This window comes from Vigna unguiculata, chromosome 2, assembly GCF_004118075.2.
Source record: "Vigna unguiculata cultivar IT97K-499-35 chromosome 2, ASM411807v1, whole genome shotgun sequence".
NCBI lineage: Eukaryota > Viridiplantae > Streptophyta > Magnoliopsida > Fabales > Fabaceae > Vigna > Vigna unguiculata.
The window spans coordinates 23,689,294-23,705,021 of NC_040280.1; the positions used below are offsets into that span (position 1 = coordinate 23,689,294).

Genomic DNA, 15,728 nt, shown 5'->3' on the forward strand with positions numbered 1-15,728 from the left:
TCACCTTTTCCAAAACAACTCATTTTATAACTTTCCATATTCCTGTATAAATATATTTTAATAAATTTCTTTAACCAATACTCTATTTAGATTTTTCTAAATTATGAATAAACCAACTCACTTTTATGGTCGTGCATACTTTATTTTTTTTTCACTTTTTTTTTTAATGACAACCTTCAACCTTATATATTGTGTAATAATAGACCTTTATAGGACAATAATCATAGAATGCATTCTCACATATACACCTAACTAACTCCTGTCTTATGGTCCACACGCGAGGCCCAAAAATTATAAGCAACCATTCTTAATGTAACAATTGTGAAACATTGAATAGAACTATATACAATCTCAATCATTATTATGAACTTAATACAGTGATAATTATTCTAGCTTTCTTCAATTGGATAAGATACCATTTATCCATTCATTCTAACTACATAATGGTTCAAATAGTAATTGCCTTATTTGGTGATATATGAAGAGAAAAATTACCAGTATTGTAAAATATAGATCAAATTTTCCGATTTTTTGTGTAAATAAGATATACCAAAAAAGGTTCTATGTGATGTTACAATCTAAACTAACCGTTTGATATATTTTCACTGCATTTAATTTTTATCATAGAAATGTCAAATTGAAAGATGTGATGTAAAAAGGAAAAACTATCATCGCAATTAGTAAGATGCCAAATATAAATTATACTTGTGTAAGTTTTGTTCAATATAAAAAATGCTTAATCTCTTCTCTATTTTTATCTTTACACCCTCTCCTTGGAAGAAGCCTTATTCTATGATTCAGTTTGGGAAGAAAAGTCTTGCATTTAATGATTTTTTTAATGGTATGCTTCAAAAAAATAAAAGAAGTAATGATGCATGTATATGGACAGGACATTCTTGGGCCCAAAATTATGGTAGCCCATCATATGAAAACTGAAGTGATTGGTCTACCAATGAAGAAGATAAGAGATGCTCTTTTACCCGTGACGGTTAAAGTGGAGAATGTTGTTCAGCAATAAAAAAGGGAAGAATGTTCCCTTTTTAATTCTCCCTCAATAGTCCGAAAAAAGTTCGTAGCATTGTGCAGTTAAAAAACAAATTACAGACTTTCAATCACACCCCCAAAAACAACTAAATGGAACCATTTAAATCAAAATATAACATTTTAATTAAAAGATAATAATAAAATATAATTTTTTATTATCTATTAAAATATCTCTTACATTACAATATCTATTAATTAAACTTTACAACATTTATTAATTAAATTAAAGTTTTCTATAAGACTTACAGTCAATTTTTGAGTTTATAAATTTTAGATCAATTTTTAACATTCTATCTGTGTCCGAGTATCAGATCAGATCACGAACAAAACTGTACAATATTCCTCATGTGATTGACTTGTTTCGAAAACTTTAAAAATATAACTTTTTCTTACATTTACATTTGTTTAGAAAGTAAGGTGTCGTTTATTCTCTTGTTACCGCAGAAGAACACGGACCTACACGTTAGCAGAGGGAAAAAGTGAAGACTATGTTGTTCTTCTCAATAAACATATTAATTTCTAAAATCATGAATGACATGGAAGAAGACACTTAAATCATGAACATTTGGTGTTCATTCTTTAAAATCACACAACCACCACTATGCATATATATATAGTTGGTATTTCAGAAAGTTAAATTATCATTTTACCATTTATAATTATTTAGAAAAAAACACAAAAAAATTTGTTGCCATTTATATTAAATTCGGAACTTACAGTGACACGTTCTAAACTATATTAAGTAAAAAAATATCTAGATCATTTTTACCGTATTTGGAATACATACAGCAAAACACAGGCAGTGAGTGACCCACTTCTTGTGGCACTTAACTGGCATTAATAAATAACAATAATAACATTTGAATAGTAGTAGACCAGTAAAAATAATAAAAAAAATAAAAACAAAAATAATAATAATAATAATAGTCCTATTATTATTAGCAGATGCAAAGAGCACATTGATGTTTTTTTGTGTTATGATGTGTGCGAGTTACTTTGGAAGTACAAAAGATTCTAGCATTATAATCCGAGGGCCATTAATGAATGTTGAGAAACAATGGAACACAAACCCTGCAACGTTACCACTAGCATTTATATTTATCATCAACGTTACGTTTGGGCATTTTAAAAGAGGAAGAGAAAAAATAAACAGTAAAAGGAAGAGAGAGTTGAGACGTTACTGTAGAATGATGCAAGGAGAGAAGGATGTCGAAACGGCAAGTTCCGGAGGACAAGAGAAACGACAAACAGATCGCTGTGTCGCATATTCGCAATTGGACAGTCTGAGCTGAATCCAAAACCATAACTCGATTTCAGAGCCCAAAACTCACCGCCGAGTCCACCCAATTCATTCCTATGCTCAAGTTTATGCCCGTTGCATTGCTCACTATCTCCGGATTTTGATTTTCCCATTCTGTCCCTGCCGGAAATCTCCTAGTCCCGCCGTCCAGCGCCATCGCCCTCGCCGTTCTGGGCGGAGGCTATCTATGTGTAGCAAGATTACAACGCTCTGGATCCTGGGTTCGGGGCTGGTCCTGGGTGCGGGATAAGGTCACTGAGTGGGAGAGAGCGATGCTGGTACCTGGAATTTTAGGGTTTCAGGGTTTGGTGTATGTGGTGTTGGCGTTGGGCTTTGCGGTGATTCGGCACATGTGGAGGAATGCTGAGGTCAGGAGGGAGGATGCCATGATGATGAGGTTACCGGAAGATGCTGGTGTGGAGGAAATGGAGGTTTCTGCTGCGGTCGCGCCGTCGCCGGTGGAGTACTCTTCGCCGGTTCCGGTGAATGTTTCTCGGTGGTACCAATGCGCTGTGTGCTATGCGCCTACCACCATGCGGTGTGCTCGCTGCAAGGCCGTGAGATATTGGTTCGTTTTTTCTTCTTGGTGATTATGATTTGGGAGTGCTGTAATTAACCTTAGAGGTTGAAGAAATGGGTAGGGGTCGTGGAGAGGGATTATTGGGTTGCCATTGATAAGAAAGCTCTTCTTCTGTTGCTCTTTGTTTGAAAGGGATTATTAGCGTTGGGGGTGGGGGTTGATGAATTTTTTCATTTTGTGCTTTGGTTTCAAGGGGCATTGAGATTATGCTTGTTCATTAGTCTGGAAAAAGCTTTATTGTTCGATGGGGACTTGAGTTCAATGTTATTGGTTGCCTTGTATGTTGTCTTATGTTTAAGTTGGCTTGTTTTCTTACTTCTGTTTAAGTAATTTCATGATTGAATACTCGTTTAGAAGAGAGAAACATGCCGATTCTTAATGATGTGAAAACCATTCGCGTGTTTGGTATCTTGTTACCCAGCCATAGACATGCAGCATCAAGTAGAATGTTATTGTGAGCAATTTGACGTGAATTTATGGTAGAACGAGGGTCATCAAATAAGATCCAAACATGCACTGGAATTATTTGGTTTTCACTTATAATGACAAACCACATCCCCATTGTTGGACCAAATATGCAATAAGGTGTTTGCATTGCCTCTGAAGTTAGGAGCTATTGTTCTTTCTTTCCATTTTTCTTGATGACCAAAAAAAGAATAATAATGAATGTATCGAGGGGGGCTGCTTTTTTTTTTTTTTTTTTTTCTCTTTTGTGTTTGAAATTGAAAGAGCTTGAGTTTTCATCTATATAGTGAGAAGTTTTACTAATCATTTGACGTAGTTGCTTTCCTATATATCCTCTATTTTCTTTTGTCTGTGTGTCGTCTTGGTTCAGTGACATGTCTCTCAAGTCATCATTTCAATCTCTTAATATATTACAGTGGTTGTTATTCATTCTCATACCATACTTTCTTGTAGTTCGGGTAAGTGTCAAATTAGTCACTGGAGGCAAGGCCACAAGGATGAATGTTGTCCTCCTCCCACTACCACCATGGAGATCAATGAAGAAAATATTTCTTACAGGGCATCTGCGTCCAGAACCGAGTCTGGTCATCATGGTACTGGTTTTTTATTACAGTCTCGTTAAATTATTCACGCTTATATGGTTTATAATTTGGCTACATTTGCTGCAGAAATTAAAGGAATACATGCTGGTATCTCATCTTCCAATGAGTCGTATTCCAGTCTTGATCCTTCGGTTGGTGCAAGAAAATCATTTGATGATAACTATTACAACAGATTTCCAAACCCTGTCTGCAATGATACTGCTGATACAAGTGTTGGTTCCGCTTATAACAAAGATTCAACAGTGAACATGAAATGTTCAGTGAATAATGAAGTTAAGGATTCTAATGCAATTAAAAGAACCAAGACAAGTCCTAGTAACAATAATGATGATACTCGATTGAAATCAAAAGTTCCCAAAACTAAATCTGATACATCTCATGATGAGGCAGCAAATTTGGGTAGCCATGAACGCAGAAGAAAAGTTGCAATTGTTGAAAAATCAGTAACAGATACCTCTAAATGCAAAACTGTGCCTTACTTGAGTGGCTCCAGTAAATATGCTGTAATTGATGATGTAGAAGAAGAATCACATTTGTCAAAATACAGAGAAGCGCGAAGATTGTCATCTAGTTCTCGTGATCGACCATCCCCAACTACCAAGGGAGATTTTCTTTCACAGTCCAAGTGTGTGAAAACTGACGATTGTCATACTTTACCAACAAAAGTTAGTGCTATTCCAAATCTGCCACAAAATGTTCGCAGTGGTTTGAAAACATCAATGCAGAAAGTTGTCCAGCAGTTTAGAAGCTCAAAAGATTCAAGATCTTCTGAAAACGAGGTTGAAATATTTTGATTTATTTCCTTAGCTTAGAAATAACTGTTATTATTATTATTATTATTATTTTATTATTATTATTATTATTATTATTATTATACATAATAACTTTGTCTTTGTCGATTTTGAAATTGTATGCTTTTAGCAGATGGGCTTTCCTTATGAGCTCTTTGTAGAGCTTTACTGTTATGACAAGGTGAAGCTATTCCCCTTTGGCCTTTCAAACTGTGGGAACAGGTACTTTTTGTTCTTTTTACTTCTATTGATTGTTATAATATGTTATAGGCCATGTAACTGCTGGAAGGGGAGAAGGAAGGAAATAGTTTGGATCAGTTTGTTTTGGAGCATTATGTTTCTTCATTTTTCTTTGAATACATTCATGAGGCACATTCATATAATTACGAGAATAGGATGTGGTAAATTGAGATGAAAGAAACTTTTGAGAAAACATCAAGTAAACATTCTAGTTGCTAATACTGGCTGGCTACTTTCATACTGGTCTTCAATTCCGTTTTCTGTTGTGTTTCATTAGTTCATGGGAGGCACAGCTAGTGTTTGTTTGTGTAGCTTTTTTCTATTCAACATTTATTACCTTGCTAATTGAAATGCTTCATCCTGCAGTTGTTACGCAAATGCTGTTCTTCAGTGCTTGGCATATACTCGGCCTTTGACTTCATATCTTTATCAAGGGTTCCATTCAAAACGATGCAAGTTCCTCTTAATAATATCGTCATGATTTAACTTGTCCAATTATCAGGATCTGGTAATTAATTAAACATTCATAATGCTTTCACTAGGTCAAAAGAAGGGATGGTGTTTTACATGTGAGTTTGAACATCTAATTCAGAAGGCAAAAGAAGGGATTTCTCCACTTTCACCAATTGGGATATTGTCTAAGATACACAAGATTGGAAGCCATCTTGGGCATGGGAGGGAAGAAGACGCACATGAGTTTTTAAGGTGAGGAAAATAATTGCTTAAGCTGTGAACAATTTATACCTCAAGTTGTCTACACGATTAATTGCTCAACTGGGCAGGTGTGCAGTTGATACAATGCAATCTGTTTGCCTCAAGGAAGCCAGTGTTTCAAGTCCATTGGCAGAAGAAACAACTCTAGTTGGTTACACTTTTGGAGGTTATCTTCGATCAAAGGTTGTTACAACTAAAGATCTATTTTTTTTATTAGGTTGACATGTTTCAACTTTTAAAGAGTTGTAAGAAGATAGTTTTCCTAAAACTTAAAATATATTTGATGTTAATTGCAGATAAAGTGCTTACGGTGCTTGGGAAAATCTGAGAGGTATGAGAGAATGATGGATCTTACTGTTGAGATTGATGGTGATATTGGAACTTTAGAAGAGGCCCTGGGACAATTTACTGCACCTGAAATCTTGGATAAAGATAACAAGTATAATTGCAGCAGGTTTGTCATTATTTCCATTTTCACATTTATTCCAATTCCATTCTGATCTATTATGATTTTCGTGTGCTTGCTTTTCTTTTATTTTCTTTCCTTTTTCTTTGGCAAATATAATGCATTGCTTGTATTATGGTTAAGTTGTGTGGCAATCTAATTTTGTTTCTATTTTCTGATGGTACAACATAGATATTAATTTGACTACTATTACTTAATTTATCTTTTGAGGTTAAAATTCATGATAAAATCTTCAAAATTCAGATTCTGAGCTTTTAACTAATTAAATTCCCAAACTGAATGAGAAATTACTGTAGTTTTAATTTGGTAATTCATCTATTTGGTGTACGAAGTTATAAACAAAGCTGTGTGCAGCTTCAAAAGTAATAGAAGGAAAGGTCCTAAATCTATTGGAAGGTTAAGTTTAGGATTTTATTGAGAGAACATTAAACTTATTGAAACAATTAAAAATTGATTTGAAGGTTTAGAAATGTGTAAGTGTTTTTCAGATTTGAATACTAAATACATTATAGTATACCGCCATTCTGAAATTCTTTTATATAGTGTATATAAATTCTCAGAAAATGAGGCGGTGAATAATATCAATAATAATAATGGACAGAGAAAAAAGAGGCAGAGAAACCAGTTGCCAGAGAAGGGAAACTATTCTCCAAAGTGCTGAGTGGGGAGAGTTGTACACGTAAGTGGTGTTGAGTTGAGAGATAAAATGAGAAATAGCAGTCTTTTATTGATTTTCAGGTTGCTATTTCACATGTGAAAGTTTCTATACTGAACTGTCTTTTACGACAGTCCTTGTAGCAGCTAGGGTCTACTCAGCTACCCTGCTGTAGCGCTCTGTTTAAAATCTTGAATCTACTAGTGGCGTTCTGGGCTTTTGTGAATCCTGTCAAATTGATTTAGATGACTCATCTTTAGATGAATTTTACAATCCTCTCTGAAGGAATGCTACTTTTGCAAGAAAAATGTGAAGCTTACACACCATACTTTGTGGATTGCGTGGTAGAAGAATTCTGTGGGACCTTGTGGTTAGACTAACTATGATGTAGTTTGTTTGATGAGTTTCTTGCTTCAATTTAGGAACATATCTAGATTTTTTGTTCAGCTAATTTGATTTCATCGAACTATATATGCAATTATAGTCATGGTTTAAACTCAAGATTCTAACTAGAATTGGGTAGGGTGAACATTAGTTACTTTGTTCATAATATCCTCCATTCCTACCCAAAATGCAAAAAGTATAGTTATATATGCATTTGCTTAAAAATCAAATATAAAAAAACAACACTCAATGACAGCATTAAACAAACTTAAATTGAAAAATCACAATCATAACAAGTTATTAAATCCAAATATAATTTTGTATTAGTCCAAAATTATTAAGACAACAAGGAGGGGAGCTGAGAGTGACAGAAGGCACAGTGGAAAATAGAAGGTAGAGGCTAAGCAAGAGAAGAGACTGAGTGCAGAATCAGCCGTTTGCACTTTGTACAGCCAAAGGGTGGGCAGCGTGGTGGTGGCAGCACTGAGTGAAGATGGTCAGTTGCGATTGGCAAAGAAGTTTGAAATTTATATGTTGCTGATGAAGTGAGACTAGGAGAGTCCAAGAGCGGATCGCAAACAGAGAGAAAAAAGATATTAGGGATTTTTAAAACTGGGTCAAAGAGATCCAATGAGTTCGCAATGAAGAATCGTGGTTCCCCTGTGCTCCTGCTTGCTTACAATTCCTTCAAACAATTCACCTCACCAAGGTTCAAGAGTGGAGCGGTTGCTGTTTGCTGCAACGGAGAGAAGTTTGAGGGTTGTTGGTTGCAGATAATGAAGTGAGAATGGTAGAGTCCTTGAGGGGGTCCCGAATGAAGAGAAAAGGAACCAAGGATTTTTAGAACTGGGTCAAAGGGATCTGACCTAGAGTTTGGGTCTTTGTCTTGCTGGGAATTGACGGTCCCATGAGTTCACAATGAAGATTGTGATCCCACTGTGGTCCTGCTAGCCAACGATCCCTGTGAACAATCCTGCATGCCAGGGTCTAAGAGTGGGGTGGTTGCAGTTGGCAGCAGCAGAGAAGTTTGTGAGGGTTGTTGATTGCAGGTGAAGGGGGAGAGTCCAAGAGTGGATCACAAATGAAGAGAAAGGAAAAATTGGGTTAGAAGGATCCAACCCATAGTCTGGGTGTTTTCCATGACGAGAATTGACGATCCCATGAGTTCACAACGAAGATAGTAATCCGACTGTGATTCTGCTTGCCTATGATTTCTGTTACTCAGAATGCCAGGGTTCCCTCCTCTCGTAGGATCATACAATCAAAACTTACTAGGTTATCAGAACTTAGGTACTATGTATGCACAATGCAAAGTCTGTTATCTGAATTTTTTTATTCCAGTTTTATATAAACTGAAGTAGTACTACAAATGTCATGCAGTTTACAGGCACAAAACTGGTATTTTGAGGGTTACTTTTCCTTTCCTGTGTGGGACGCAATCTCAATATTAAATCATTGAATTTGTTTATTTCTTGTTATACAGGTGTAAAACATATGAGAAAGCACGAAAGAAGTTGACCGTATTGGAGGCACCAAATATTCTTACAATTGTATTAAAACGATTTCAGGTACCTCCAATACTGATTTGGAAGTTTTGCTTGTCATCTAGTTACTTTGCTCTATAATATGTTATTTTACTTCTATATTTTGTATCTCATGCGTATTCTGATTCTATTTTGGCAGTCTGGTGACTTCGAGAAGTTGAACAAGTCGGTTCAGTTCCCTGAGGTCCTGAATATGGCTCCCTATATGAGCGGAACAAAGGATAAATCTCCATTATACAGCCTGTATGCAGTGGTTGTCCATTTGGATATCATGAATGCAGCATATTCAGGCCATTATGTCTGTTATGTGAAGAACATTCAGGGGGAATGGTTCAGGACTGATGACAGCAGGGTGACTTTTTTTATTCTAATTTACCTTTTCTCTGTCTGATGTCTCCTTCACCCCCCTCTCCCCACCTTCCAAAAAAAATTATGCAAATGATGCTATCATTTGATTTTTTGGCTTTGATTTTCATACGTGCTTACTTTTTCATGACAAGAAAGGTACTCATGTCTCATCATCAATATATGAAGAATCAATTTTAAAAGAAGAGACTAAAATTAGGATGTTTTTGCAATTTTTTTCAGACGTGGTTTCAACATGAGACTAGTCTTGGTCTGTATTTGAGAAAAAAATGTGAGCAGCTTCCACAATTGTAATTAATAAGATTAAGTTTTAAATTTGAAGCATGTCATAGTACAAGGTTATAAGGGTTTTGTCAATGGCTAATAAGTTATTTATTAAAAGTACTTTTTTTAATTTGTTAAGTGTCAGATGCATCATAGAATATTATAAATTCTTCTTTGAAGTTATTACTGTCTTTGGTTTCTCAAATTTTAAAGAAATACCTAAACCTTTCTTGAAAAATATCTGTGAAAATACAATTTGAATTTTATTTCTTAAACTTTTGTTATCAATATTTACGATTGTAAAAGTGATGGTAATATCAATCTGCACAATATATTTATTAGGTGAATTTCTGTATGTAAACTGAGGATGCAATCTGTGCTTCTATGTAGGTAGAACCTGTCGAATTGTCAAGAGTCTTATCAGAAAGGGCATACATGCTTCTTTATGCAAGGTAGTAGGCCTGTGGATGTTGATGTATAATTTCTTGCCAGATATGTTTATTATTTCTGTAGAATATTTCGGCATTAATTATAGCATTGTTATATGCTAATTTTGAAAACCTTCAGGTACTCTCCTAAACCACTTGGTTTAGTAAGTAGCACTGCAATATCTTCTGCTGGAAAATTCAAGAGGAGGAACCTGGAAGCCATTCCTGCTACTTCTAAAACAAGATCAAATTCCAATGTTACAAGCGGTAATTCTTCCTACCTACAGCAGAAGCATGGCAAGCACCCTAACTGGAATGATGTCGATGATTCCTTAAGCAATGATTTTGCATATCCAGAAGAATGGAGATTCCAGTATGGGGGAAGAAATACAATGGTGGATTCTTCTAGTGAAAGCTCACTTTTCAGCTCTTCAGATGCAAGTTCTTGTAGTACTGCGAGTATCAAGGACTCGGCCAGTTCCGCTGACTTCTCGGATTACATATTTGGTGAGGTGGGACCCAATTGGTATAGCCACTATGGGCTTTCATCTAACGTGGTGGCATCTTCCTCATATGATAATTTGGATACAGATTTCTTAGTGGATAGTGGTGCAAGTAGAAGGCTCCGACAGGACACAGAAGATAAAGCAGTTTTATATGCTAACAAAAACAAAAATCACAGTGGCAGTAGGGGAATTGACCTTAAAAGGTATATCACTGCTAACCATTATGACAAAAATTCTGGTGTACATGTGAGAAGAACAAGTGGAGATGCATCAGCTCAAACGTTTTATTGAGTTTGAGTTGAGATTTAAGCAATCATCTTGGATATTTTTGGTGTAGTGAAGAAAATCAGTATTTCGCTAATCCAAATAGAATGAGGATTCCTGTTCAATGTTCATTCTGTACTCGAATGATTTTATTTATTCATCAGTATATAGAACAACCATAAAAAATGAGGAAACCAATAAAGGAAAATAAATCGAGTGATAATTCACCGATTATAATCAAGTTTTTGCAGTTAATAATTACCAAGTGTCCTGCACTGTGATTTGGTTCAACGTTACTACGGAGCTCTGTCCGTTGCCAAGTTACTTCTGTGATCTTTAATTATGCATTTCTCAGGATTTCTTTCCCTATTCTACTACTCTGGCGGCTGGTGATCACTAACATGAGGCTGTTGCGTCTTACCAACTAGTTTCATGGACAAAATGCGAAACAATTTCATTCTCATGTTAATATGTTCCATATCCCTTATCAAACACCTTACATAATAACCCATCACATTATCATATACTTTATATGAAGAGTCCTACATACATTCATACACATACTAAATTGTAAAAGCTAAATTTTTCTTGCGAAAGGAGACAAAAGTAATCCTAAACGTGAGAAGTCGTCATTATTCTACAACCCTCAAAACTAAAAATATTGTTATTAGTCCTTGTTATAGCTCCTAACTGAGTCAACATTCCTCCATCGTTAGAAGTCAGAATGAAGAGCACAGATTTTTTACTGAGTAGAACGGCGCATCTTAAAAGCTGGCTTGTGCATGGCAATCTTCAAAGAGCTCTTGAGCATCCCCATACGATCATTCCCAAGACCTTGCACCCACAACACGCTTCTGTTTCTCCCACCCACACTCACTATCTCAGCCTTCACCACTTTGGTTTTCACTGATCCCATTGCCCTTGATATTGCAGACATCAATCCCTGACTATCCTCGCAACTCAATGTAGCCTTCACTAGGCCCTCCTCGTTACTACATTTTTCCAAGCTCAACCTGTCTGCCCCACTAGGAAACTTAACAACATCCTTTGATGAGTTACCACAACTGTCTTGTTCCAGTTTCGATACCTTTTTCTTCAGCTCCTTCACTTGCTTTATAGTCTCTGCCAACACCGATGCCTTGTCCTTCTGATTGTTCATAACAAAATCTATTTCACCATGCTTGCAAAAATAAATTCAAAATGACAGAATTCTAATCTGCCAACTTATAAATAGCCCCACAAACATGTTTTCAGTATTCTAAAACTTCGTTTTTGTCTCCTCAAATTGTAATATGTCTTTATCACATGACTTTTAAAGGGAAGAAGACTAACTTTTTGGAAATTATTAAGGAATCAAAAACAATTGAAATAAATGTAGGAATTTTCAGTTTCACATGATTGGTTTGTAGTGACGGTTTGATATACTTGTGTCTGACACTTACTTTGATCAAGTTGGGGAGGATAGTTCGGAGGGTTTCATATTGACCATTGATTCTCATTCTACGTCTCTTTTCAGCTTCACTGTGTTTCTTTGCTGCTACAACTTTGATCTCTGCCTTGGATCTTTGCTTCAAGAAACTGGTTTGGTATGTCCTAGAGATCAATGGCTGAGGAAAACCACCTCTTATCATTTGAACTTCTGAGTTATAGTGACTTCGAAAATGTTGCATGCCCTGTAGTAACTATTTCAGTAAAGAACAAGAAAGAAAAACCAATTTTAATTTAACTACAAACAATTTTGAACATGTAATAGCTTTGTTACCTGTAGAAGGAAAACCATGGAACTTAACTGATTTGCCTCCTATGGGAGATTGTATGCAAGAAGAGGCAAGAAAACAACAAGATTGCCACAAGTTTTGCCTTTGGTCACAACTTTCTTATAAGAAGAGAATGGATCTTCTTTAATGGTTTCAAATAAAGGGTGTAATGGCATGCTCAAAACATATTTTTGCAATTTATTAAGATTATGCAAAAATTTCCTTCTAATAATAGCAAATTAGAAAATAATCATACCATTATCAGAATTTAAAACAGGTATGATATAAAATTTAATGTTAAGATTCTTAATATCCCACTGTAAGATCCGTGGATTTTTTTTGAGTAAATTTATGGCTTTTTGAGAAGTATTCAAAGATTTTATAAGATTAGGGGAACATTTATTTGCATTTTTTATATTTATATAATATATTTTTAAAAGTGTAATTTTAAAATTAACAAAAAAAATGTGTATATTAAATATTTTAAGTGAAAAAAGTTACCTAATTATATTTGGAAAGAGAAATTGCACCACTACGTATTAAATAAAAAAAGTATTATTTTCATATATTAAAAGATAAAATATTTAATTAAGAATTATAACGAAGACAATTTAAAAAGTATATATTTTTATACAAGGCTATAAATTATGACAGGTTAAAATTATCAAATAAAAAATATTAAAAAATGGATAAAAAATTGCATATCTTTGTATAGTGTGTTATAGATTAAAAAAAACTAAATTTCTTTTACAACTTGATGGACCCAAACTTGATAAATTTATTCTGCTAATAAATTAACTCCAGTATTACTTGAGAAATCTATATTAATATAATAACTTACAAATCTATATATTAGATGATAATAATATTTATTAATTTTTAAAGAAATTATCCTCTCACTGATATAGAGTGATGTATCTGTGCTGTGACTAGTTATGATGTGGTTACTTTATTTGCAGCATTATACTTGACATGATTCCTGCACGTGAATCACTTGTTAAAACTGGCAAAGTCTGAAATGTTGGGTCAGTAAATCTTTTGCTGTTTTTCTTGCTTTCTCTCTGTTTTCGCTTCTTTTTTTATTGTGTTTTCTTTAAACTTCAGGATCTTAAAATACTAGCACACAACCACTTAATAGAATAACTTATAACGTGTTTGGTTTCACGTCGTATTGACGTGATTTTTCAATACAAAATTATGTTAGATTTAATTTTAAAATTGATTTTAAACTGAAAAATTCATATCTAAATAGAAACTTATATCATTAATATGCGTTAACATAACTGTTTCTTCCAAAATCAATTTTTCAACACATTCCCAAACACGCTCTTATTCGATTAAAGAATCAATTATGAAAATTCACAATTATAACAATTATAAATGTCTAATTAATTAAAAAAAAGTAAAGAGAGGATATCTATATATTCTTTGAATAATAATATATGTTAATGAGTTATTTTATATTATCATTTAATTACAAATTATAATATACAGTTTACAATGAGTTTTAAAATATTTATTAAAGATCTATGTAGTATTTATTCTGTTAATACAAAAACTTATATTTTTAAAGTTATTCTGTTAATATAAAACTTGTACATTTATATTAGAATCTGCATGCCTATTAACGGTCATACCTTAATTTGCATGCAATAATATCTCTACTCACACCAAAAAGTAAATGATAGAATGGTTAAAAAATTATAACATTAAATAAGAGAAAATGGGCTTTTTTTTTTACAATAATAGAGTGATGTACTTTTAAAGGGTGTGTTTCATTACGAGCATGAAGAATAAGTGGAAATATTATTAGTGCATGAGACGTGAATTTGGCTAAATCCATAAAGTTTGACCTTGATTAACATGGCCAAGGCCAAAAAACACGAGAAAAAATTATATTGTTAACAAAAATTGATTAAAAGATTTTGGTGATGATAAAGATGCTGAAAAAAACACTTGAAGATATTGAAGACAGTATAATTTATGTTTAAAAGGTTCTTATTGTAATAGACTTAAATTTTGTCTAGTTATGTGCTTTTTCTAGTTAAGTGCAAAATTGTTAGAACAACAGCCAGCTCGCAACTCCTCTGAGAGAAACTCATTTTTTCGTAAAAATCAGTACGGTAATCGATTACCAACTTATAATAATCGATTACCAACTCAAAAAATTCTATTTTTCAAAACCCACTTAAGATAATCGATTACCACGAATGATAATTGATTATTACTAGCAGTTATAACTTGGCTCTTGAAAAACGACTTGAAATAATCGATATCCACTGACAGTTATAAAAATATTTGTTCAAATTTGTACATGAGATAATCGATTACCATTTTCGGTAATCGATTAACATTGCAAAACTTTGTTTTCGAAAATCACTGGAATAATCGATTATCTTAAATAGTAATCGATTATCCTTGGCAGTTTAAGCTAAACTCTTCATTTCTAACTCAGCCTGCGAAAATATCTTTAAATAGAACTCAGTTTCCAAACTTCAAACCACCTTTTTAAGATTCAGAGTTCTTGTGCTGTGACTGCAAAGTGTTACTCTGTGATATTCTTAAAAATAGCTTTGAAAAGCCTAGTGTGAGTGAGTGATAACTTTTTCTAAGTAAAGTTCTTAAAAGATTGAGTGTTGTGTTGTTGCTAGGAAAGCTGGTCATCCTCTGTGTGATTCAGGGGGAGCTTTTGTTAATCTCTTGTGGTTGTTCAAGAGAGGTGTTTTCTAATCCTTACTCTTTTATAATCTATTGTAATATGATTATTATAGTGATTGAGTTAATCTCTTTGTTTAAGAGACTAACAACTGGACGTAGGGTCTTTTGATCTGAACCAGTATAAATATCAATGTGCATCTTCCTCCCTTAACCTCTTTATTTATCTGCACTTGTATTTAAAGTAACTGTGATTTTAAGTTAATCATTTAAATTTTGAGAAAAAATTTAAAATCTGTTAAGACTTATAAAAATCCAATTCACCCCCTCTTTTAGTTTTTGACCATAGATTAAATATTCTGCTGTGCGATACCAACAAATAAAAAGTATATAATGCAAGTCTTCACAAAAGTTTCACCACTAGGATCATCTTCTGGATTACTTTTTAAATTTAAAATCAATATTTAAAAATAAAATAAAAAATATTTACTTAAAATATTTATTTAATCTAAATAAAAAATTCAAGTCATGTATCAGTAGGATTATGTTAGATTAAGATTAAATTAGATTAAACGAGGACTATGCCAAGTTAGTTAAGATGGACCTAGACTAGATCAAGTTATGTTATAGTATCATGTTAAGTTAGTTAAGATAGGTTTAGATTATAACAAATGTGATCGGGTCTATGTCAAATTAAGTTAGG

The 15,728-nt window shown here is 33.7% G+C and overlaps 1 protein-coding gene across 2 annotated transcripts; it reads left to right on the forward strand.

The window, feature by feature from the left end:
• Positions 1-2,133: 2,133 nt before the first annotated feature.
• On the forward strand, positions 2,134-10,744 carry LOC114173311 (ubiquitin carboxyl-terminal hydrolase 17). 2 transcript variants are annotated; one of them, XM_028057606.1, is made up of 12 exons: positions 2,134-2,912; positions 3,843-3,982; positions 4,058-4,770; positions 4,913-5,004; positions 5,389-5,474; positions 5,565-5,727; positions 5,805-5,919; positions 6,033-6,190; positions 8,725-8,809; positions 8,925-9,137; positions 9,806-9,867; positions 9,983-10,744. In XM_028057606.1, the coding sequence occupies exons 1-12, from the start codon at positions 2,617-2,619 to the stop codon at positions 10,638-10,640; spliced, it is 2,781 nt and encodes a 926-aa protein (XP_027913407.1). In that variant the 5' UTR covers positions 2,134-2,616; the 3' UTR covers positions 10,641-10,744. The 2 variants fall into 2 exon arrangements, with proteins under 2 accessions (XP_027913407.1, XP_027913408.1); XM_028057607.1 differs by having other exon boundaries at positions 2,136-2,912; positions 4,916-5,004.
• The last annotated feature ends 4,984 nt before the right edge of the window (positions 10,745-15,728 follow it).

Bases quoted from the DNA above. Each gene is read 5' to 3' on its own strand.
- LOC114173311 (XM_028057606.1), top strand. From the start codon at position 2,617: ATGCTGGTACCTGGAATTTTAGGGTTTCAGGGTTTGGTGTATGTGGTG. The intron at 5,475-5,564 runs GCAAGTTCCTCT...TGCTTTCACTAG, and splicing joins AGGGTTCCATTCAAAACGAT to GTCAAAAGAAGGGATGGTGT. The intron at 9,868-9,982 runs GTAGTAGGCCTG...GAAAACCTTCAG, and splicing joins TACATGCTTCTTTATGCAAG to GTACTCTCCTAAACCACTTG.